We start from the raw sequence: 26,148 nt of genomic DNA on the forward strand, positions 1-26,148 counted from the left end.
TTTGTGTGTTTTCGCAAGAAAATAGTTTGTCTTTAGCAAACTTATCCATAGCTAGTTGAAGCTCTGCATAGATATCTTCATTTTTAGTCTAATTGCGTAGGTACTAAAGGAACATTGATCATTTTTCTGATTTTGTGTGTTTTCACAAGAAAATAGCTTGTCTTTAGCAAACTTAGCCATAGCTAGTTGAAACTCTGCATAAATATCTTCATTTTTAGTCTAATTGTGTAGGTACTAAAGGAACATTGAAAATTTTTTCTGATTTTGTGTGTTTTCGCAAGAAAATAGCTTGTCTTTAGCAAACTTAGCCATAGCTAGTTGAAACTCTGCATAGATATCATCATTTTTAGTCTAATTGTGTAGGTACTAAAGAAACATTGATCATTTTTTCTGATTTTGTGTGTTTTCACAAGGAAATAGCTTGTCTTTAGCAAACTTAGCCTTAGCTAGTTGAAACTCTGCATAAATATCTTCATTTTTAGTCTAATTGAGTAGGTACTAAAGGAACATTGATCATTTTTTCTGATTTTGTGTGTTTTCTCAAGAAAATAGCTTGTCTTTAGCAAACTTAGCCATAGCTAGTTGAAACTCTGCATAAATATCTTCATTTTTAGTCTAATTGCGTAGGTACTCAAGGAACAGTGATCATTTTTTCTGAGTTTGTGTGTTTTCACAAGAAAATAGCTTGTCTTTAGCACACTTAGCCATAGCTAGTTGAAACTCTGCATAGATATCTTCATTTTTCGTCTAATTGCGTAGGTACTAAAGGAACATTGATCATTTTTTCTGATTTTGTGTGTTTTCACAAGAAAATAGCTTGTCTTTAGCAAACTTAGCCATAGCTAGTTGAAACTCGGCATAAATATCTTCATTTTTAGTCTAATTGCGTAGGTACTAAAGGAACATGTGTGTCTGCGTTTGTTTGTCTCTATGGGTGTGTCTCCGTGTGTGTGTCTCTGTGTGTGTGTCTTTGTGTGTTTGTGTCTGTGTCGGTGTCCCTGTGTGTGTGTCTGTGTGTGAGTGTATCTCTGTTTATGTCTTTGTGTCTGTGTCTCTGTGTGTATGTCTCTGTGTCTATCTGTCTGTGTGTGTGTCTCTCTGTTTCTGTCTCTCTGTGTGTGTGTCTCTCTGTGTGTGTCTCTGTGTTTGTGTCTCTGTGTGTGTGTTTCTGTGTGTGTCTCTCTGTGTGTGTGTCTCTGTGTGTGTGTCTTTGTGTGTGTGTCTCTGTGTGTGTGTCTCTGTGTGTGTGTCTCCGTGTGTGTGTCTCTGTATGTGTGTCTCTGTATGTGTGTCTCTGTATGTGTGTCTCTGTGTGTGTGTCTGTGTGTGTGTGTGTGTGTGTGTGTTTGCGTCTATTTGTGTGTGTCTCTGTTTGTGTGTCTCTGTGTGTGTGTGTCTGTGTCTGTCTCTCTGTGTGTGTGTGTGCGTGTGTGTGTGTGTGTGTGTGTGTGTGTGTGTCTGTGTATGTGTGTCTGTGTGTGTGTCTCTGTTTCTGTGTCTGTGTGTGAGTCTCTGTGTGTGTGTGTCTCTGTGTGTGTGTCTCTGTTTGTGTGTCTCTGGGTGTGTGTCTCTGTGTGCGTCTCTGTGTGTGTGTTTCTCTGTGTGTGTGTGTGTGTCTCTGTGTCTGTTTCTGTGTGTGTGTCTGTCTGTGTGTGTCTCTGCGTGTGTGTCTCTGTGTGTGTCTCTCTGTGTGTGTGTGTGTGTGTGTCTGTGTCTCTGTGTGTGTGTCTCTGTGTGTGTGTCTCTGTGTCTGTGTCTCTGTGTGTGTGTCTCTGTGTGTGTGTCTCTGTGTGTGTGTGTCTCTGTGTGTGTGTGTCTTAGTGTCTGTGTCTCTGTGTGTGTGTCTCTGTGTGTGTGTCTCTGTGTGTGTGTCTCTGTGTGCGTGTCTGTGTGTGTTTGTGTCTCTGTTTGTTTCTCTGTGTGTGTGTGTCTCTGTTTGTTGGTCTGTGTTTGTGTTTGTCTGTGTGTGTGTGTCTGTGTTGGTTTGTGTGTTTGTGCGTGTGTATGTGTGTGTGTCTGTGTGTGTTTGTCTGTGTGTGTCTGTGTGTCTCTGTGTCTGTCTGTGTGTGTGTCTCTCAGTGTGTGTGTGTCTGTTTGTGTCTGTCTGTGTGTGTCTGACAGTGTGTCTCTGAGGGATAGTCTCTGTGTGTTTGTGTCTGTGTGTGTGTGTGAGTGTGTGTGTCTGTTTGTGTGTGTGTGTCTTTGTGTTTTTATGTGTGTGTGTCTCTCTGTGTGTGTGTCTCTGTGTGTGTGTCTGTCTCTGTATGTGTGTCTCTGTGTGTGTGTCTCTGTTTGTGTGTCTCTCTGTGTGTCGTCTCTGTGTGTGTGTCTCTGTGTGTGTGTCTCTGTTTGTGTGTCTCTGGGTGTGTGTCTCTGTGTGTGTCTCTGTGTGTGTGTCTCTGTGTGTGTGTGTATCTTTGTGTGTGTCTGTGTGTGTGTGTCTCTGTGTGTGTGTGTCTGTGTGTGTCTCTGGCTGTTTGTGTCTGTGTGTCTGTCTGTGTCTGTTTCTCTGTGTGTGAGTCTCTGTGTGTGTCTCTGTGTGTGTGTCTCTGTGTGTGTGTCTGTCTTTGTTTGTGTGTGGGTGTGTGTCTCTGTGTGTGTGTCTCCGTGTGTGTATTTCTCTGTGTGTGTGTATCTGTGTATGTGTCTCTGTGTCTGTTTCTCTGTGTGTGTCTCTGCGTGTGTGTGTCTGTGTGTGTGTCTCTGTGTGTGTGTGTCTCTGTGTGTGTGTCTCCGTATCTGTGTCTCTGTGTGTGTGTCTCTGTGTCTGTGTCTCTGTGTGTGTGTCTCTGTGTGTGTGTCTCTGTGTGTGTGTCTCTGTGTGTGTGTGTCTCTGTGTCTGTCTCTCTGTGTGTGTTTCTCTGTGTGTGTGTCTCTGTGTATGTGTCTCTCTGTGTGTGTCTCTGTGTGTGTGTGTGTGTGTGTGTGTTTGTCTCTGTGTGTTTGTGTCTGTGTGAGTGTCTCTGTGTGTTTGTTTCTGTGTGTTTGTCTCTGTGTGTGTGTCTCTGTGTGTGTCTCCGTGTGTGTGTGTTTCGGTGTGTGTGTCTCTGTGTGTGTGTGTCTCTGTGTGTGTGTCTCTGTGTGTGTGTGTCTCTCTGTGTGTGTGTGTCTCTGTGTGTGTGTGTCTCTCTGTGTGTGTGTCTCTGTGTCTGTGTCTCTTTGTCTGTGTCTCTGTGTGTGTGTCTCTGTATCTGTGTCTCTGTGTGTGTGTCTCTGTGTATGTGTCTCTGTGTGTGTGTGTCTCTGCGTGTGTGTCTCTGTGTGTGTGTCTCTGTGTGTGTGTGTCTGTGCGTGTGTCTCTGTGTGTGTGTCTCTGTGTGTGTCTCTGTGTGTGTGTCTCTGTGTGTGTGTCTGTGTGTGTGTCTCTCTCTGTGTCTGTGTCTGTGTCAGTGTGTGTTTGAGTGTCTCTGTATGTGTGTCTCTCTGTGTGTGTGTCTCTGTGTGAGTGTCTCTGTGTGTTTGTCTCTGTGTGTTGGTCTTTGTGTGTGTCTCTGTGTGTGAGTGTCTCTGTGTGTGTGTCTCTGTGTTTGTGTCTCTGTGTGTGTGTCTCTGTGTGTGTGTCTCTGTATGTGTGTCTCTGTGTTTGTGTCTCTGTGTGTGTGTCTCTGTGTGTGTGTCTCTGTGTGTGTGTGTGTCTCTGTGTGTGTGTCTGTGTGTGTGTGTGTCTGTGTGTGTCTGTGTCTGTGTGTGTGTGTCTGTCTGTGTGTGTGTGTGTGTGTGTCTCTGTGTGTGTGTGTCTGTGTGTGTGTCTCTGTGTGTGTGTCTCTGTGTGTTTGTCTCTGTGTGTGTGTCTCTGTGTGTGTGTCTCTGTGTGTGTGTGTCTCTGTGTGTGTGTCTCTGATTGTGTGTCTGTGTGTGTGTGTCTCTCTCTGTGTGTGTCTCTGTGTGTGTGTCTGTGTGTGTGTCTCTGTGTGTGTGTGTGTGTCTGTGTGTGTGTGTGTGTGTGTGTGTGTGTGTGTGTGTGTGTGTGTGTGTGTGTGTAAGTGTCTCTGTGTGTGTGTGTCTCTGTGTGTGTATGTCTCTGTGTGTGTGTCTCTGTGTGTGTGTGTGTCTGTGTGTGTGTGTGTCTCTGTGTGTGTGTGTCTGTGTGTTTGTCTCTGTGTGTGTGTGTCTGTGTGTGTGTCTCTGTGTGTGTGTGTCTCTCTGTGTGTGTCTGTCTGTGTGTATGTGTCTGTGTGTGTCTGTGTGTGTGTGTGTGTGTCTCTGTGTGTGTGTGTGTGTGTGTGTGTCTCTGTGTTTGTGTGTGTCTGTGTGTGTGTGTATGTGTGTGTGTCTCTGTGTGTGTGTGTGTGTGTGTGTGTGTCTATGTGTGTCTGTGTCTATGTGTGTGTGTGTCTCTGTGTGTGTCTGTCTGTGTGTGTGTGTCTTTGTGTGTGTCTGTGTGTGTTTGTCTCTGTTTGTGTCTCTCTGTGTGTGTCTCTTTGTATGTCTCTCTGTGTCTGTGTCTCTGTGTGTTTGTCTCTGTGTCTGTGTATGTGTTTGTGTGTCTCTGTGTGTGTGTCTCTGTGTTTGTGTCTCTTTGTGTTTGTCTGTGTGTGTGTGTGTATGTGTTTTTGGCTGTCTCTGTGTGTCTGTGTGTGTGTGTCTGTGTGTGTGTGTCTCTGTGTATGTGTCTCTTTGGGTGAAACAGTTTGAGGCATTTTAGGCGATGATTTTAGAAAACAAAAGCAGAACTTTTAAAATCACAACAACTGAAGGTCAGTAAATAATTCCTTTGTGAGGCCCGGGGATGGCCTTTGGGGGTCTGGATGGGCCTTTGGCGGCGCTGGTGATCCTTTGGGAGCTTGGGGGGGCCTTGGGGGGGCACAGGGAGGGCCTTTGGGTGCCGGGGGGACTTTTGGGGACCGGTGGAGGGCCTTTGGGACCCCGTTGGTCCTTTGGGAGCTCGATGGGCCTTTGGGGACCGGTGGAGGGCCTTTGGGATCCCCGTTGGTCCTTTGGGAGCCTGGTGGACCTTTGGGGGCCGGTGGAGGGCCTTTGGGACCCCGTTGGTCCTTTGGGAGCTCGATGGGCCTTTGGGGGGCCCGGGGATGGTCTTTGGGGGTCTGGGTGGGCCTTTGGGGGCGCCGGTGGCCCTTTGGGAGCTTGGGGGGCCTTTGAGGGTCCGGGGGGACAGTTGGGGGCCTGGGGGACATTTGGGGACCGATGGAGGGCCTTTGGGAGCTTGGGGGGCTTTTGAGGACCGGGGGCTTCCTTCGGGGTTGGGGTAGGAGGATTGGAACCCTTTGGGGTTGGGTTAGAGGACCTCACAACACTGTTCAAATGAAACTTGTGTATTATAACGACCACAGAGATTCACCTTTAAATTCTCTTCTAAAATCTCTTCAAAAATCTTCTTTTAAAATGTCTCTATCTGTTTCGCCGAAATAGTTCCATAACCTGTCTAAAACGGTTTCGCCCAAATAATCCCTAAACGCAAATTCTGCGTGTTCCTTTGTTATTGGCATCTCTGTGCTAACGCATTTCAAATTAATAGGATACCTTCTCGCGCGCTAAAACAATTCATCGCTAAGATGTTTCTTGCCTAATTGTTTCCATGGCCTTGGGTTATTAATATCCTTTGGAGTTCGACCAGTAGAACTGTTCCCGAGGCAAAGACATTAATGACTTGGATCTATTCCTGGAGCAGTACCTGTCAGACATTACTAAACTTTGCCCGGAAACAATTTGATTAATGACTGACAGCAAAGTGAGAAAAATACTGTTTTTCCATTCTCACTGACAAAAATCATGAAACATACATAAATTGCTGTTGACATCCATGAAAGTGAGAAAGTTCCTGTTTTTTCATTCTCACTGACAAAAACCATAAAACCATCCATAAATGTGACAAAATTCATGGTTTTTCAAGTGAGAAAATTCCTGTTTTTTCATTCTCACTGAGAAAACCATAAACCACGTGGTACTGTCACGAGTAGCACCCCCTCCTCTACTACTGCCACACGCCAATTATTTTTCTTATTTTTGATAAGGATGACTGACGAAGTTTAGGGACCATCACACTCTTCTACGGTTCCAGCTTGTAATAACGTGCTGAATTTTTCCTTTAATAATGGCTGTAAAGCATGGGAACAATCATAGTGACAGCTAAGGACAGGAGATGAAACACCTGCATTTATTTCATGCTTAATTAACTTTTAATTACCAAAATGTGTTTCATGTGTTGCCAATAATTTGCGGTATTTTTAAGAAAAGTCTAAATATCGTTCCCTAATTGCCACAGACGGAATATGAGACAAATCAAGCAAAGTAAAAAATTCCTCTCTGTCAAGATGCTTAGGCTAAACCAGCAATATAACCTTTGATGAATCAGGACAAAAAATATTGTTAACTACAGCCACATAATGATTTATCACTAGTTTTGGATCCAAACCCGATTCATCTAACTTGAAACAGGTTTCCAAGGTACATATTTTTTTTCTGAGATTAAGAAATTCTTCCGAATCACAGGTGAGCCATAATTTGAACACTCCGTCAGTAACATCTACTAATTCATCCTCTGCCTGAGCTTTGCATTCAGGTAGTTCATCTTATTGCAATTTTACCTAAAGTATCTAATTTTCTAAATACCGATTCTCTGATAAGAGAGCGAGAAGCTCCCGTATCAAACAGAGACATCAGAGGGTGACCATTCATCGAAAAACATTTCATTGTCAGAAGCTCCGACCAACTTGAACGATAAACTTGATTCACAAAAAGCAGAAAGAATACTGCGGTGGGTGGTCACGTTTCAAACTTGGATTTAATAGTGACATTTGGAGTTTGAACCTCCGGTCAAGCGGACTCGGCAATTTTTCTTAATATAATCTATTTTAAAACGACAAAAATATAGTACACTATTTCTAAGCCGCACAGGATGTGCCACTACTCGAAGAAGCAAGAGCTATATCTCCCAAAAGATTTGAACCTCATTGAATTGTTGTCTGGTTTCGCTGACGTGAGCCGGGTTGCCAAATTCCGTGTTGAAGGTCCCTTAACCCTCTATTATCTGACGGTGAAACAACATTTACTTCCCCCTCTAAACGCAGCTTGAGGGCAACCTCCATTTCTTAGGTCCATATTAAAATTCCTACGCAGTGGTCAAAATCTTTGGGGTCCTTTTTTAAAAACAATTTGGCAAATTCCTGAGACAAGCCACCGAATAGCTCATGCAACAAAATGGCATCTGATACGTCATTCCCAAATTTCTCTTTATAATACTCTTAGATCTTTGAAGAACAATCGATCAACGACTGATTTTACTGATGAACGACTTTGACATACTTAATTGTGTAGTTTGGGTGGTGCTAGCAAACCGAGCCCTCAAACAAAGTCAAAAGGAAATAAAGTAATCGAATTCTAGCGCTGCAAAAATAAGGAAAAGTCACCTTCCAGTATAAGGCTTAACACACCCCAGAATTGTTTCCACGAAATAGTCTTACTCAGAATCCCGCTTTCTTTACAAATTCACTTACATCATTTTCACCATTGTAGCATGGAAAAGAATCTTGCAATTTGAAAAGAATCTCTGTGCTAACCTTTTCCATCATTTTGTCTTCTTCTGTCATTATTTAATTTCCAATCTACCGCCAACAATTAAATGAATTATTAATTAACGGCGAAAGGTCATCTGAGTGAAATTCACGACAAAATAATTGATAGAAAAAAAAATGTTTGAAAATAATAATAAAAATCATAATTGAAAAATCTCTAAAACAATAAAATGGAAAATAAGATATAGTATTACCATCAAACAAGTATCCAACCAGATAATGCCCATATATAAACTGAACTCTTTCAATGAACAGTCGCACTTACTACTTACAAAAGACTCTCACATTAGCTACATCTGGAGCTGTTTATTGCGTCAATCGTTTGTAATTAGGAAGCGCAGAAAGAGTAATTTTTATGAAAATTAACTATATAAGAAACAAAAATAAATAAGAAAAATCAATCCAATTACAGTAGTAACTATTGATAAAGCCGTATTTACATGTTTGATGTTATTATGTATCTTGATAAAACCTAGGCAGTCACAGGCAAGGCCAAATTTAAAGCTTTGACCCTTCAAGGCCCAAGTGATTTTGTCGCTCCATTTTTGTTAGATTTTCAGTGAAATCCCAGAAAGTCTTGAGGATAGTTGAAGCACTAAAAAGAACGCAACTGATGAGCCAAAATTAATGAAAGAGAGAGGTGATACCGAACTCTCAGCTGCCGTCCTTGGGAGACATCTCACAGTTTATAAGTCGTCACAGAATTCCTATGTTATTTTGAAATCACTCTTCCGTGAATAGAAAGCACGGCAGTGGGATGCACTAAGTAATAACTTATTGTGCCCTCTGGCATTGTGTGTCACTAGTCCTGGACCCAGTGGGCTTATTGGTAAATTCTGACTTGGTCACAGGGGCTAGTACCATGAATTATGGATGTTACCCATTGTCTACAAAACAATTTTATTGTAGAAGTTATACAACACACACACACACACACACACACACACACACACACACACACACACACACACACACACACACACACACACACACACACACACACACACACACACACACACACACACACACACACACACACACACACACACACACACACACACACACACACACACACACACACACACACACACACACACACACACACACACACACACACACACACACACACACACACACACACACACACACACACACACACACACACACACACACACACACACACACACACACACACACACACACACACACACACACACACACACACACACACACACACACACACACACACACACACACACACACACACACACACACCATTGGGTCGATACGATCACCCCTGGGAAAAAAAACAAATAAACACGCATCCGTGATCTTTCTTCTGGCAAAAAATGGAAAATTCCACATTTTTTTAGATAGGAGCTTGAAACCTCTACAGTAGGGTTCTCTGATACGCTGAATATGATGCTGTGATTTTCATTAAGGTTCTATAATTTTTAAGGGGTCTTTCCAACTTTTTTCAAAAATCAGCCAAATTTTCTCAGGCACGTAACTTTTGATGAGTAAATTTGAAATCAGAATTAAAATCTGATTCTTTTGATGTATCTATTGGTATCAAAATTACGTTTTTTAGAGTTTTGGTTACCATTGAGCCGGGTCGCTCCTTACTTACAGTTCGTTACCACGAACTGTTTGATTAGAAAAAAAACTTGGTATGGTGAATTTTTGTCCCACAGTCCCGCATCTCGAGTAACAAGGAAAATCCCTTTCATAGGCGGCGTGGTTGAAAGTGATTAGAAGGCAACTAACATCCCTTCCACGCCCACCATTTCCCCAAACACATACAATCAAAATTTTATGATAGCTATTTTGTTCAGCGTAGTTGATTTCACGATAGAAATTATGTTTTTGAGGAGGACACACCCCCAGAGCCCTCAGGGCAAGAGTTGTAAATTATTCCCTGGGGGCATTTAAGGTTTTTATAGAAAGTGTTGTTGCAGAAACTTCAAAAAAGGCTCATTCAATTAGAAATTCAAAGGGCTACTGCCCTTTTTAATAGTCAAAAGTGATTGGAGGGCAACTAACTAGAATATCGTGGGAGGGCATATTGGAACGGAAATTAAAAGTTCTAGCACCCTTTTTAAGTGACCAAAAAATTTTAGGGGGGATTTTTTTCTGGTAGGTGGGGGGAGGGGTGGATCGGGGGCTTTATGGGTGGACCTTTACAAAAAGGAAGTTTTCATCGAGGAAGGGACATTGCTATGAAGGGGGCGCCGGATTTCCCAGCATTATTAAAGAAAAAGATCAGAAATTAAATAAAAAAAACAAGTTTTTCAACTGATCAACTGATTGTGAATAAGGGGTCATTTTTAAAAAATTAGAAAAAAAATTCGAACTTTAGCTTAAAGAGCAGGGTATTGACTGAGGGGCGAACCCCCTAATATACGTTTCAAAAATTTATGAATATAGAAGTTCGTTAAGTAAGTTAATTTGTAAGTTACGTAAATTTATTACTAATAAAAACGTTCGTAAATAAAATTAAACAAGTTTCGAGAAAGCCATTTAACCAAATAAAAGTATAATTAATATACAAATTTTGTTTTAATTATTCATTTACGGTGATCCAAAATCAAAAAATGCATTAATTCAAAAACGTTCAAAAATCAAATAAAAAAAACAAGTTTTTTTTTAACTGAAAGTAAGGAACGACGTTAAAACTTAAAATGAAACGAAATTATGCCGTATATGAACGGTGCTGTCCCCTCCTCAACGCCTCGCCCTTCACGCTAAAGTTTGACCTTCTCACAACTCTATTTTTTTAACAATGAAAAACTTCAGCGTAAAGAGCGAGGTGTTGAGGAGGGGATATCCCCTTTCATATACGGAATAATTTCTGTTCGTTTTAAGTTTTAACGTCGTTCCTTACTTTCAGTTAAAAAAACTTGTTTTTTTTTATTTAATTACATTATAGAACGACTTCGAAACTTGAAACAACTAGATATTGAAGTATACATCAGAAGGCCTATCAACCCCCTCAGCTCCGTATTTTTAGAATAAGGTCTTGAGAATGCTTTCAAAAATACTTTAGAGTGTGTTAAACGTAGGAAGTTTATAAGTAGTAACCAAGGTTCCATTTTGCTTGCAGGTATAGCAATTTCCATGCTATTTGCTTGCAGGTATAGGACCATGCTATTTGCTTGCCTGCTATTTAGGTCATTGACTTACCAAGGCCAACCAGACTGGTTTCTGGTGGGTATAGTCTGGTTTGGTAGGTACAATCTGCTTAGGTGGGTATAATCTGGTTTGGTTCAAGTTTTTCTGACACAATTTACCGGATTTCTAATTCTCGGTATACATGTCTTTTTTAGGGTAAGCCCCGTGTTAGAAAACCAGCGTGTCTTGTTTCGCTGTTACTACGAACGGTTGTCTATTTCGTGATATACATGTTTTTTTTTCTGACGCAATTTACCGGATTTCTAATTCATGGTATACATGACCGGCGCGTCTTGTTTAGCTGCCAATATAATCAATTTTGTCAATTTTTTATAATCAATGCTGCCAATATTGTCTATAACTTAATTTACGTAGACAATAAACGATATTAATTAATGTTTTGAATAATAGGAGTGTGAATGATTCTAATTAGTGATTGGATTGTATGACGGTGGAGAAAAAAAGGATTAAACTGATTAACAGTTAAGGTAACCCAGAAGGGGTTGTTAACTCAGGTAATTTGTTACTTGCCCTAGCTTTACCTCTCCGATGTGGTCTGTATAATACAAAAGTAACGTTTGAAAAGTATTGTCAATTTAAAATAGGATCTAACGTTCCCTTCGTTCCCCCTTTTCTGAGGGGCAGGGGAGGGTAGGAGAGGGGGAGGGGGAGTAAATTTTGGAGGTATAACAAGTACCATTCATTGCGATCGTAGCTCTATGCGTGTCTCTTTGGGCTGTTTGTGTTTCTTTGGGCTATGTGTGTCTCTTTGGGCTGTTTGAGTCATTTTGGTCTGTGTGTCTTTCTTTTGGCTGTTTGTGTCTCTTAGGGGTCGTGTGTGTCTCTTTGGGCTATGTGTGTCTCTTTGGGGCGTTTGAATCTTTTGGTCTGTATGTGTCTGTATGGGCTTTTTTTGTGTCTTTGGGCTGTGTGTGTTTCTTTGGGCTTTGTGTGTGTATTCGGGCTGTGTGTCTCTCTTTAGCCTGTGTGTGTGTGTCTCTTTGGGCTGTGTGTGTCTCTTTAGGCTGTGTGTCTCTTTGGGCAGTTTGAATCTTTTTGGTCTGTGTGTGTCTCTTTTGGCTTTTTGTGTCGTTTTGGGCCTTGTGTGTCTCTGTTGGATGTGTGCGTCTCTTTGGGCCGCGTGCATCTCTTTGAGCTGTATGTGTTTCTTGGGATGTTTGTGTCATTTTGGTCTGTGTGTGTTTCTTTTGGCTGTTTTTGCCTCTTAGAGGCCATGTGTGTCTCTTTGGGCAATGTGTGTCTCTTTGACGTGTTTGAATCTTTTTGGTATGTATGTGTCTGTATGGGCGTGTTTTTTGTGTTTTGGGGGTGTATGTGTGTGTCTTGGGACGTTTTGTGTCTCTTAGGACTGTGTGTATGTCTCTTTACCCTGTTTGTGTGTCTTTGGGCTGTGTGTGTCTCTTTAGGCTGTGTGTCTCTTTGGGCAGTTTGAATCTTTATGGTCTGTGTCTGCCTCTTTTGGCTGTTTGTGTCGTTTTGGGCTTTTTGGCTTTTTGTGTCGTTTTGGGCGTTGTGTGTCTCTGTTTGATGTGTTCGTCTCTTTGGTCCGCTTGCATATCTTTCAGCTGTATGTGTCTCTTTGGATGTTTGAGTCATTTTGGTCTGTGTGTGTTTATTTTGGCTGTTTGTGTCTCTTAGAGGCCATGTGTGTCTCTTTGGGCTATGTGCGTCTCTTTGGGCTGAGTGATTGTTTGTGGTATGTCTGTGTGTGTCTGGTCGTTGTGTGTCTCTGTGGGCGGTGTGTGTGTGTCTCTTTGGGCTTTGTGTGTCTCTTCGGACTGTGTGTATGTCTCTTTATCTTGTGTGTGTCTCTTTGGGCTGTGTGTGTCTCTTTAGGCTGTGTGTCTCTTTGGGTAGTTTGAATCTTTATGGTCTGTGTGTGCCTCTTTTTTTGCTGTTTGTGTCGTTTTGGGCTTTTTGGCTTTTTGTGTCGTTTTGGGCTTTGTGTGTCTCTGTTGGATGTGTGCGTCACTTTGGGCTGCGTGCATCTCTTTGAGCTGTATGTGTCTCTTGGGATGTCTGAGTAATTTTGGTCTGTGTGTGTTTCTTTTGGCTGTTTGTGTCTCATAGAGGCCATGTGTGTCTCTTTGGGCAATGTGTGTCTCTTTGGGGTGTTTGAATCTTTTTGGTATGTATGTGTCTGTATGGGCGTGTTTTTTCTAGTTTTGGTGTGTGTTTTTGTGTCTCTTTGGGGTTTGTGTGTCTCTTGGGACTGTGTGCATGTCTCTTTAGCCTGTGTGTGTCTCTTTGGGCTGTGTGTGTCTCTTTAGGCTGTGTGTCTCTTTGGGCAGTTTGAATCTTTATGGTCTGTGTGTGACTCTTTTGGATGTTTGTGTCGTTTTTGGCTTTTTGTCTTTTTGTGTCGTTTTGGGCTTTTTGTTTCTCTGTTGGATGTGTGCGTCTCTTTGGGCCGCGTGCATCTCTTTGAGCTGTATGTGTCTCTTGGGATGTTTGAGTCATTTTGGTATGTGTGTGTTTCTTTTGGCTGTTTGTGTCTCTTAGAGGCCATGTGTGTCTCTTTGGGCAATGTATGTCTTTTTGGGATGTTTGAATCTTTTTGGTATGTATGTGTCTGTATGGGCGTTTTTTGTCTCTTTGGGCTGTGTGTGTGTGTCTCTTTGGGCTTTGTGTGTCTCTTCGGACTGTGTGTATGTCTCTTTAGCCTGTGTGTGTCTCTTTGGGCTGTGTGTGTCTCTTTAGGCTGTGTGTCTCTTTGGGTAGTTTGAATCTTTATGGTCTGTGTGTGCCTCTTTTGGCTGTTTGTGTCGTTTTGGGCTTTTTGGCTTTTTGTGTCGTTTTGGGCTTTGTGTGTCTCTGTTGGATGTGTGCGTCACTTTGGGCTGCGTACATCTCTTTGAGCTGTATGTGTCTCTTGGGATGTTTGAGTCATTTTGGTCTGTGTGTGTTTCTTTTGGCTGTTCGTGTCTCTTAGAGGCCATGTGTGTCTCTTTGGGCAATGTGTGTCTCTTTGGGGTGTTTGAATCTTTTTGGTATGTATGTGTCTGTATGGGCGTTTTTTGTCTGTTTGGGCTGTGTGTGTGTGTGTCTTTTGGGGCTTGGGTTGTCTCTTCGGACTGTGTGCACGTCTCTTAAGTTTGTTTGTGTCTGTTAGGGCTATGTGTGTCTCTTTGCGCTGTTTGTCTGTTTGGGCAGATCGAATCTTTTTTGTCTGTGTGTGCCTTATTTGACTGTTTGTGTCATTTTGGGCTTTTTGTCTCTCTGTTGGATATGTGCGTCTCTTTGGGCCGTGTACGTCTCTTTGAACTGTATGTGTCTCCTTGGGCTGTGGGTGTCTCTTTGTGATGTGTGTGTCTCTTTAGACTGTGTGTGTCTCGTTGGACTGTGTGTCTTTTTGGGGTGTTTGAGTCTTTGTGGTCTGTATGTGTCTCTTTGGGCTGTTTGAGTCTTTTAGGTCTGTGTTTGTCTCTTTGGGTTGTATGTCTTTTTGGGCTGTCTGTGTCTCTTTGAGCTGTTTGTATCTCTTGATGCTGTGCGTGTATCTCTGGGCTGTGTGTCTCTTTGGGCTGTTTGAGTCCTTTTGTTCTGTTTGTGTGTCTCTTTGGGCTGTTTGAGTCTTTTTGGTCTGTGTTTGTCTCTTTGGGCTGTTTGTGTCTCTTTGGGATGTGTGTGTGTCTTTGGGCTTTGTGCGTCTCTTTGGGCTGTGTGTCTCTTTGGACTGTTTGAGTATGTTTGATCTGTTTGTGTCTCTTTGGGCTGTTTGAGTCTTTTTGGGCTGTGTTTGTCTCTTTGGGCTGTTTGTGTCTCTTTGGGATGTTTGTGATTATTTGGGCTATGTGTGTATCTTTGGGATGTTTGAGTCATTTTGTTCAGTGTTTGTTTCTTTTGAATGTTTGTGTCTCTTAGGAGTCATGTGTGTCTCTTTGGGCTATGTGTGTCTCTTTGGGTTGTTTGAATCTTTTTCGGCTGTGTGTGTATCTTTGGGCTTTGTGTGTCTCTTCGGGCTGTGTGTGTCTCTTTCGGCCGTGTGTGTCTCTTTGGGCTGTGTATGTTTCTTTGGGCTATGTGTGTCTCTTTGGGTTGTTTGATTCATTTTGCTCTTTGTGTGTTTCTTTCGGGTGTTTGTGTCTCTTAGGAGCCATGTGTGTCTATTTGTGCTTTTTTGGGGTGTCTGAGTCTTTTTGGTCTGTGTGTGTCTCTTTGGGCTGTTTGAATCTTTTAGGTCTGTGTTTGTCTCTTTGGGTTGTGTTTCTCTTTGGGCTGTGTGTCAATTCGTTTAAGCAATAAATATCTTTAAGCTTAACCCGTCTTTATTCTTTAGAATAGTTCTATTGTAAGCAAGTAACAAACTCTTTCCTGAAGTCACCTCTTGCTTACACAATGCAGAAACTTCATTTAAGAAACTATGAACAAATTGTAAGTAAGTAAGTAACAAATTCTTTCTTGAAGTCACCTCTTGGATACACAATACAGAAATTTCATTAAAGAAATTATGAAAAAACTGTAAGTAAGTAGAGTCTTTTTGGTCTGTGTTTGTCTCTTTGGGCTGTTTGTGTCTCTTTGGGCTGTGTGTGTTTCTTTGGGCTTTGTACGTCTGTTTGGGGTGTGTGTCAATACGTTTAAGCAATAAATATCTATAAGCTTAACCCGTCTTTATTCTTTAGAATAATTATATTGTAAGCAAGTAACAAACTCTTTCTTGAAGTCACCTCTTGGATACACAATGCAGAAACTTCATCTAAGAAACTATGAAAAAATTGTAAGTAAGAAAGTAACAAATTCTTTCTTGAAGTCACCTCTTGGATACAAACTCTTAATTGTTTTCACGACTTAAATAAACGATGTAGAAAATTTAATTCAAGAAATTATGAAGAAATTCTCAGTAAGTAACAATTTATTTCTTGAAGTCAACTCTTGGATACACAATACGGAAATTTCATTCAAGAAATTATGAAAATGTTTGTAAGTAAGTAACAAACTCTTTTTTGATTTCACCTCTTGGATATACAGTACAGATACTTCATTCAAGAAATTATGAAAAAATTGCAAGTAAGTAACTTTTTTTTCTCTCTTTATCACAAACAATTTTCACTTAGCTACACGATATAGAAATTTAATTCAAGAAATTATGAGAAAATTCTCAGTAAGTAACAATTTCTTTTTTGAAGTCAACTCTTGGATACACAATAAGGAAATTTCATTAAAGAATTTCTTGACTTAGATACACTATGTATAAATTTAATTCAAGAAATTATGAAAAAATTCTCAGTAAGTAACAATTTCTTTCTTGAAGTCAACTCTTGGATACACAATACGGAAATTTCATTTAAGAAATTATGAAAAAATTGTAAGCAAGTAACAAACTGTTTCCTGAAGTCACCTCTTGGATACACAATGCAGAAACTTCATTTGAGAAACTATGAAAAATTGTAAGTAAGTAACAAATTCTTTCTTGAAGTCACCTCTTGTATAAAAAATACATAAATTTCATTAAAGAAATTATGAAAAAATTGTAAGTAAGTAGCAAATTCTTTCTTGAATTCACCTGCTGGATAAACGAAAAGACATTTCGTTCAAGAAATTATGACAAAATTCTAAGTAAGTAACAAACTCTTAATTGTTTTCACGACTTAGATATACGACGTAGAACTTTAATTCAAGAAATTATGAAGAAATTCTCAGTAAGTAACAATTTCTTTCTTGAAGTCAACTCTTGGATACACAATACGGAAATTTCATTCAAGAAATTATGAAAATATTTGTAAGTTTGTAAGTAAGTAACAAACTCTTTTTTTTGATTTCACCTCTTGGATATACAGTACAGACACTTCATTCAAGAAATTATGAAAAAATCGCAAGTAAGTATTTTTTTTTTTCACTCTTTATCATTTCGTCCAAGAAATTATGACAAACTTCTAAGTAAGTAACAAACTCTTAATTGTTTTCACGACTTAGATATACGATGTAGAAATTTAATTCAAGAAATTAAACTCTTGGATACAAGATACAAGAAGTCAACTCTTGGATACACAATACGGCAATTTCATTCAAGAAATTATGAAAATATTTGTAAGTAAGTAACAAACTCTTTTTTGATTTCACCTCTTGGATATACAGTACAGATATTTCATTCAAGAAACTATGAAAAAATCGCAAGTAAGTAGCTTTTTTTTTTCTCTTTATCACAAACAATTTTCACTTAGCTACACGATATAGAAATTTAATTCAAGAAATTATGAAAAAATTCTCAGTAAGTAACAATTTCTTTCTTGAAGTCAACTCTTGGATACACAATACGAAAATTTCATTTAAGAAATTATGAAAAAATTGTAAGCAAGTAACAAACTCTTTCCTGAAGTCACCTCTTGGATACACAATGCAGAAACTTCATTTAAGAAACTATGAAAAAATTGTAAGTAAGTAACAAATTCTTTCTTGAAGTCACCTCTTGGATACACAATACAGAAATTTCATTAAAGAAATAATGAAAAAATTGTAAGTAAGTAGCAAATTCTTTCTTGAATTCACCTGCTGGATAAACAAAAAGACATTTCGTTCAAGAAATTATGACAAAATTATAAGTAAGTAACAAACTCTTAATTGTTTTCACGACTTAGATATACAATGTAGAAATTTAATTCAAGAAATTATGAAGAAATTCTCAGTTAGTAACAATTTCTTTCTTGAAGTCAACTCTTGGATACACAATACGGAAATTTCATTCAAGAATTATGAAAATATTTGTAAGTAAGTAACAAACTCTTTTTTTGATTTCACCTCTTGGATATACAGTACAGATACTTCATTCAAGAAATTATGAAAAAATCGCAAGTAAGTAACTTTTTTTCTCATTATCACAAACAATTTTCACTTAGCTACACGATGTAGAAATTTAATTCAAGAAATTATGAAAAAATTCTCAGTAAGTAACAATTTCTTTCATGAAGTCACCTCTTGGATACACAATACGGAAATTTCATAACTTTTTTTTCTTTTTCTCTTTATCACAAACAATTTTCACTTAGCTATACGATGTAGAAATTTAATTCAAGAAATTATGAAAAAATTCTCATTAAGTAACAATTTCTTTCTCGAAGTCTACTCTTGGATACACAATACGGAAATTTCATTCAAGAAATTATGAAAATATTTGTAAGTAAGTAACAAGCTCTTTATTTATTTCACCTCTTGAATATACAGTACAGATACTTCATTCAAGAAACGCGATTGTATCCAAGAGGTGACTTCAGGAAAGAGTTTGCTACTTGCTTACAATTTTTTCATAATTTATTAAATGAAATTTCCGTATTGTGTATCCAAGAGTTGACTTCAAGAAAGAAATTGTTACTTACTGAGAATTTTTTCATAATTTCTTGAATTAAATTTCTACATCGTGTATCTAAGTCATGAAATTCTTGAATGAAATTTCCATATTGTGTATCCAAGAGTTGACTTCAAGAAAGAAATTGTTACTTACTGAGAATTTTCTCATAATTTCTTGAATCAAATTTCTATATCGTGTAGCTAAGTGAAAATTTTTTGTGATAAAGAGAAAAAAAAGTTACTTACTTGCGATTTTTTCATAATTTCTTGAATGAAGTATCTGTACTGTATATCCAAGAGGTGAAATCAAAAAAGAGTTTGTGACTTACTTACAAATATTTTCATAATTTCTTGAATGAAATTTCCGTATTGTGTATCCAAGAGTTGACTTCAAGAAAGAAATTGTTACTTACTGAGAATTTCTTCATAATTTCTTGAATTAAATTTTCTACATCGTATATTTAAGGCGTGAAAACAATTAAGAGTTTGTATCCAAGATTTGACTTCAAGAAAGAATTTGTTACTTACTTACTTACAATTTTTTCTCAGTTTCTTAAATGAAGTTTCTGCATTGTGTATCCAAGAGGTGACTTCAGGAAAGAGTTTGTTACTTGCTTACAATAGAATTATTCTAAAGAATAAAGACGGGTTAAGCTTATAGATATTTATTGCTTAAACGTATTGACACACAGCCCAAAGAGACGCACAAAGCCCAAAGAAACACACACAGCCCAAAGAGACACAAACAGCCCAAGGAGACAAACACAGACCAAAAAGACTCTACTTATTTACAATTTTTTCATAATTTCTTTAATGAAATTTCTGTATTGTGTATCCAAGAGGTGACTTCAAGAAAGAATTTGTTACTTACTTACTTACAATTTTTTCTTAGTTTCTTAAATGAAGTTTCAGCATTGTGTATCCAAGAGGTGACTTCAGGAAAGAGTTTGTTACTTGCTTACAATAGAACTATTCTAAAGAATAAAGACGGGTTAAGCTTAAAGATATTTATTGCTTAAACGTATTGACATACAGCCCAAAGAGACACACAAAGCCCAAAGAAAAAAACACAGCCCAAAGAGACACAAACAGCCCAAAGAGACAAACACAGACCAAAAAGACTCAAACAGCCCAAAGAGACACACAAACAGACCAAAAAGACTCAAACAGCCAAAAGAGACATACAGCCCAAAGAGACACACACAGCCTCAAGAGACACAAACAGCTCAAAGAGACACATACAGCTCAAAGACAAACACAACCCAAAGAGACAAACACAGACCTAAAAGACTCAAACAGCCCAAAGAGACACATACAGACCAAAAAGACTCAGACACCCCGAAAAAGCTCAAAGAGACACACATGGCTCCTAAGAGACACAAACAGCCGAAAGAAACACACAAAGAGCAAAATGACTCAAACATCCCAAAGAGACATACATAGCCCAAAGAAACACACACAGCCCGAAAAGACACACAAAGCCCAAAGAGACACATACAGACCAAAAAGATTCAAACACCCCAAAGAGACACACATAGCCCAAAGAGACACACATGACTCCTAAGAGACACAAACAGTCAAAAGAAACAAACACAGACCAAAATGACTCAAACAGCCCAAAGAGACACACATAGCCCAAAGAAACACAAACAGCCCAAAGAGACAAAAACAGCCCAAAGAGGCAAACACAGCCCAAAAAGACTCAAACAGCCAAAATATACAAACTCATCAAATACAGAATAAAAGAGTCAAAATAGAAAAACAGACAAAATAGATTCAAAAATCCCAAAGAAACACACACAGCCTAAAGAGACACAAACAGCCCAAAGAGACAAACACAGACCAAAAAGACTCAAACAGTCCAAAGAGACACACAAACAGACCAAAAAAGACTCAAACAGCCCAAAGAGACACACAGCCCAAACAGACACACACAGCCTCAAGAGACACAAACAGCTCAAAGAGACACAGACATCCCAAAGAGAAAACACAACCCAAAGAGACAAACACAGACCTAAAAGACTCAAACAGCCCAAAGAGACACATACAGACCAAAAAGACTCAGACACCCCAAAAAGTCACACAGTCCAACGAGACACACACAGCCTAAAGAGACACACACATCACAAAGAGACACCCACAGCCCAAAGAGACACATACAGTTCAAAGAGACGTACACGGCCCAAAGAGACGCACACATCCAACAGAGAGACACAAAGCCCAAAACGACACAAACAGCCAAAAGAGGCACACATAGACCATAAAAATTCAAACTACCCAAAGAGACACACAGCCTAAAGAGACACACATAGCCCAAAGAGACACACACAGGCTAAAGAGAAATACAAACAGTCCTAATATAAAAACAAACCCAAAAGACAAAAAACAACCCCCCCAAAAGACACAAAAAACGCCCATACAGACACATACATACCAAAAAGATTCAAACACCCCAAAGAAACACACATTGCCCAAAGAGACACACATGGCCTCTAAGAGACAAAAACAGCCAAAAGAAACACACACAGACCAAAATGAATCAAACATCCCAAGAGACACATACAGCTCAAAGAGATGCACGCGGCCCAAAGAGACGCACACATCCAACAGAGACACACAAAGCCCAAAACGACACAAAAAGCCCAAAACGACACAAACAGCCAAAAGAGCCACACACAGACCATAAAAATTCAAACTACCCAAAGATATACACAGCACAAATACACGCACCTCCCAAAACTACAAAACAACCAGATAAATAGAAATCCATCCAGTCCGAATAGAAAAAAACCCTCCAAAGAGACACGCACACAGCAAAACGACACAAAAAACGACCATACAGAAGCATACAGAACAAAAAGATTCAAACACCTCAAAGAAAAACACATTGCCCGAAGAGACACACATAACCCCTAAGAGACACAAACAGCCAAAAGAAACACACAAATACAAAAATGACTCAAACATCCCAAGAGACACATACAGCTAAAATAGATGCACGCGGCCAAAAGAGACGCACACATCCAACATAGACACACAAACCCCAAAACGACACAAAACGCCAAAAAGCCCACAACGACACAAACAGCCAAAAGAGGCACACACAGACCATAAAGATTCAAACTGCCCAAAGAGACACACACACTAAAGAGACAAACACAGCCAAATGATACACACACTGTCTAAATATAAATACAAACAGACCTAATATAAAAACACAGCCCAAAGATACACACACAAACCGCCAAAATAGAAAAAACACGCCCATACACACATACATACCAAAAATATTCTAACACCACAAAGAGACACATATTGCCCAAAGAGACACACATGGCCTCTAAGAGACACAAACAGCCAAAAGAAACACACACAAACCAAACTGACTCAAACATCCCAAGAGACACATACAGCTCAAAGAGATGCACGCGGCCCAAAGAGACGCACACATCCAACAGAGACACACAAAGCCCAAAACGACACAAAAAGCCAAAAGAGACACACACAGACCAAAAAAATTCAAACTGCCCAAAGAGACACACAGCCTAAAGAGACACACACAGCCCAAAGAGACACACACACACAGGATAAAGAGACACACACCGCCCGAAGATACAAACAAACCAACAAGAGACACACACACAGCCAAAATAGAAAAAAAACGCCCATACAGACACATACAGACCAAAATCTTCAAACGCCCCAAAGAGACACACATAGCCCAAAGTGACACACACGACCACTAAGAGACACAAACAGACCAAAGAGACACAAACAGATCAAACAGACTCAAACAGTCAAAATAGACACACAAAGCCCGTATACACTCAAACAGCCCAAAGAGACACAAACAGAACAAAAAGACTTCAACAGCCCAAAGAAACAAAGAGTCCAAAGATACACTCACAAACCAAAGACACACAAACAGCCCAAAAAGACACAAACAGCCCAAAGAGACAAACACAGACCAAAAAGACTCAAACAGCCCAAAGAGACACACAAACAGACCAAAAAGACTCAAACAGCTCAAAGAGACACACAGCCCAAAGAGACACACACAGCCTCAAGAGACACAAACAGCTCAAAGAGACACAGACAGGCCCCTCATGCAAAAAATCCTGAGTGTAGTCTACTATTCCTTAATTAGCAGCATCGTACATTTTGTTTAAATACTTATTTTTTCATTTTCCAGATTCAAGATTTTTATTTAACACAAATGAATAGACAAGCTGAAGTATTTAAAACGAGCCAACATAGAGCTACGATCGCAATGAATGGTACTTGTTATACCTCCAAAATTGACTCCCCCTCCCCTCTCCTACTCTCCCCTGCCCCTCAGAAATGGGGGAACGAAGGGAACGTTAGATCCTATTTTAAATTGACAATACTTTTCAAACGTCACTTGTGTATTATACAGACCACATCGGAGAGGTAAAGCTAGGTCAAGTAACAAATTACCTGAGTTAACAACCCCTTCGGGGTTACCTTAACTGTTAATCAGTTTAATCCTTTTTTTCTCCACCGTAATACTATCCAATCACTAATTAGAATCATTCACACTCCTATTATTCAAAACATTAATTAATATCGTTCATTGTCTACGTAAATTAAGTTATGGACATTACTGGTTTATAAAAACTGGAATGAAATAATTGATTATATTGGCAGCTAAACAAGACGCGCCGGTCATGTATACCGTGAATTAGAAATCCGGTAAATTGCGTCAGAAAAAAAACCATGTATATCACGAAATAGACTACCGTTCGTAGTAATAGCGAAACAAGACACGCTGGTTTTCTAACACGGGGCTTACCCTAAAAAAGACATGTATACCGTGAATTAGAAATCCGGTAAATTGTGTCAGAAAAACTTGAACCAAACCAGATTATACCCACCTAACCAGATTGTACCTACCAAACCAGACTATACCCACCAGAAACCGGTCCGGTTGACCTTGGTAAGTCAATGACCTAAATAGCAGGCAAGCAAATAGCATGGTCCTATACCTGCAAGCAAATAGCATGGAAATTGCTATACCTGCAAGCAAAATGGAATCTTGGTTACTACTTTTATAATATTAAACTTTTTATTCACCAACTACCTTGCAAAATATTCAAACGGAAAACAGCCCTGTTTACTGGAAATCCATGACTATTTCTCAAAGCGTTGAAAAAAAGAAAAGTAAATTTTAGTCAAATTGCTCTTGTGTTAGAACATTAACTCTTAAAGCGTCTAAGTTGAAAGTAAAATTTAAAGCAGACGGCATCCCATAATTAATAATAAAAAAGAAGCTTTCTGAGGGAAGTAAAGAGTGAAGATAAAATTTAAAGCGAAATATTTAATGTTATTGCTTCGCAGTTTTTGTACCATATACATGAAAAATTGGTTCAAATAAACTGATTAGTAATGCTTCCCTAAATTTTTAGAATTCTAAAAAATTAGCGCATTACTAAAAACTGATCTTACATTGGGTTTTATGAGAATTGAAATTGTACACTAAAAATTGTGGATTTCATGGCCAGTGAAAGACTATTAGGAACCTTATAAATTAGTCTTTTATTTCCTGAAGGATACTTGAGGACTTTTCTGCTCTTAATCGTGTTTTCTTGCGTCGATTTTGTATTTTCTTTCAAGTCCTAGTTCTTATGAATTCTATGAATTTAAGTAAATATTAAACAAAAAAAAAACTGAAAGTAAGGAACTGAAAGTAAGGAGCGACATTAAAACTTAAAACGAACAGAAATTATTCCGTATATGAAAGAGGCTGCCCCCTCCTCAACGCCTCGCTCTTTACGCTAAAGGTATTTATTGTTTTAAAAAAAAAAGTTGTGTGAAAGAGTCAAACTTTAGCGTAAAGTGCGAGGCGTTGAGGAGGGGACAGCCCCTTTCATATACGGAATAATTTCTGTTCGTTATAAGTTCTTATATCGCTCCTTACTTTCAGTTAAAAAAAAAACTTGTTTTTATATTTAATTTCTGAACGTTTTTGAATTAATGCAGCTTTGATATTGGCTCACCGTACATGAATAATCAGAATGAAACTTGCATATTAATTTTACTTGTTTTGGCTAAATGGCTTTCTCGAAATTTTTTTCTGACGTAACTTACGAATTAACATACGTAATGAACTTTTATATTTGTATGTTTTTATTACGTATATTAGGGAGTTTACTCTTAGTCAATACCTCGCGCTTTAGGCTAAAGTTCGAATTTTGTTCGGATCACAAAACCCTGAATCACAAAGGCCGGTTAATTAGAATAGATAGCTATTTGAAAGTACTAAAAATCTTTAGCGTAAAGGGCGAGGTATTGACTAGGGGGCGAACTCCTCATATACTTATTCATTTCTGTTTGTTTTAAGTTTCAATGTTGCTCCTTACTTTCAGTTGAAAAAAAACTTTTTTTTTATAATTTCTGATCGTTTTTTAAATAATGCTGGGAAATCCGGCGCCCCCTTCTTAAAAATGTCTCTTCCTCCAAAGAAATATCATCCATGGAAAGATCTTCCCCCGTAACCCCCTCCTTTGCCCCTCCCCCACCAGAATAAAATCTCTCCTGAAATGTCTGTATACTTCCCATTAACCAATACTATATGTACACAATGGGCAAACTTCATAACTGGCAGCCCTTCCCCAAGGAACTATGGGGGATTAAGTCATCCTCAAAGACATATTTATTAGATTTTTGGCTATGCTGAACAAAATGACCATCTCAAAATTTTGATTGGGTGACTTGGGAGACAAAATGAGCGTGGGAGGATGCCAGGTTGCCCTATAATTTTTTGGGTCACTTAAAAAGGGCACTAGAACTTATAATTTCCGTTCAGATGAGCCCTCTCACGATATTCTAGGACTACTGGATCGATACCATCACCCCTCGGGAAATAAAAGAAACAACAAAAAACAAATAAACACGCATCCGTGATCTTTCTTCTGAGAAAAAATACAAAATTCCACATTTTTGCAGATAGGAGCTTGAAACTTCTATAGTAGGGTTCTCTGACACACTGAATTTGATGTTGTGATTTTCATTAAAGTTCTATGACTTTCATGGGTTTTTATCCTCTTTTTTCGAAAATAAGGCAAATTTTCTCAGGCGCTTAATAATTTCTTGGTAAGACTATACTTGATGAAACTTATACATTTAAAACCAGCATAAAAATTTGATTCTATTGATGTATCTATTGGTATCAAATTGCTGGTTCTTAGAGATTTGGTTACTATTGAGCCGAGTCGCTCCTTACTTACAGTTCGTTACCACGAACTGTTTGATTATAAATCTGTTTTCCAAGTTTCATCAGTTATATTAAAGATATTTCATTTCCATGAGGCTGAAGAAAACCTAATATATGACGTTACGCTTTTGGCATAAAAATTCAATTATGGCAGTGTTCGACTTGACAATATTAAAGCACCAATTTAGCGAACTGAATATTATTTGCATGATGCATATAGGCTAATAGAATTAGTTTTGAAGAGTCCATCGTAAATATAAATTATTTTTGAACATTTCCCATAGATCCACTCCTAGTATAATTCAAGATTATTACAGTTGACTTGTTGCAAACTGATTAAACCAAGCCAAACCTATTCAGTTTTTAATTCAAGTGAAAAATCTAATTTCTAATAATTGAAATATTTTTTTTTCAGGAGAGATGAAGTTTACCCAGTAACAGCTTGGTAAAAAGAAAAAAAATCTGAAGAAGCTTTTGATGTAGTGAAGAAAATAACCTATTTGTTAATTGAAGAAGTATAGCTACCCCTTTTCTTGTGTCATATAATATAATAAAATGATGGTAAAAACAATTGCTTCAAAATCATTCTTTATTTCAATCCATCGTTTCCGTCATCCCATTCGCGGTTGGAACCATCTTTGGTTCGAGATGATCCTGATAGTTGTGGGTATTTTTTTGAAAACAGACTTCTGAATTAGAAAAAATAACTTTTGAATCGCGCAGTATTGTGACTGAAAGTTTTGCTTGGTGTTTTTTTAAAGGGTGTGCAATTTTGCAGTTTCCTTCATTATGGGTTTATCCAGTGCTCCCAAATTTTCTAATAGATGAGCTACTCTTTTATGTGAATTGTGTATGTGAAACACGAAAAGTATTAACACGAAAAATATTTTACACATTAATGTATCTCAT

General features: G+C 38.8%; 1 protein-coding gene across 1 annotated transcript in view; it reads left to right on the forward strand.

Annotated features, from left to right (window-relative positions):
* LOC148952962 (ionotropic receptor 25a-like) overlaps nucleotides 1–25,904 on the forward strand; it is a 663,783-nt gene extending 637,879 nt beyond the window's left edge. The window contains exon 19 of the mRNA XM_089088207.1: nucleotides 25,655–25,904. Within this exon, the coding sequence (XP_088944333.1) occupies nucleotides 25,655–25,688 (34 nt within the window). The 3' untranslated portion in view covers nucleotides 25,689–25,904. The remainder of the gene's footprint in view (nucleotides 1–25,654) is intronic.
* Nucleotides 25,905–26,148: the final 244 nt, after the last annotated feature.

The sequence above is a fragment of the Artemia sp. Qi Xiang Cuo genome, chromosome 4, assembly GCF_049724085.1.
Source record: "Artemia sp. Qi Xiang Cuo chromosome 4, ASM4972408v1, whole genome shotgun sequence".
Classification (NCBI taxonomy): Eukaryota; Metazoa; Arthropoda; class Branchiopoda; order Anostraca; family Artemiidae; genus Artemia; species Artemia sp. Qi Xiang Cuo.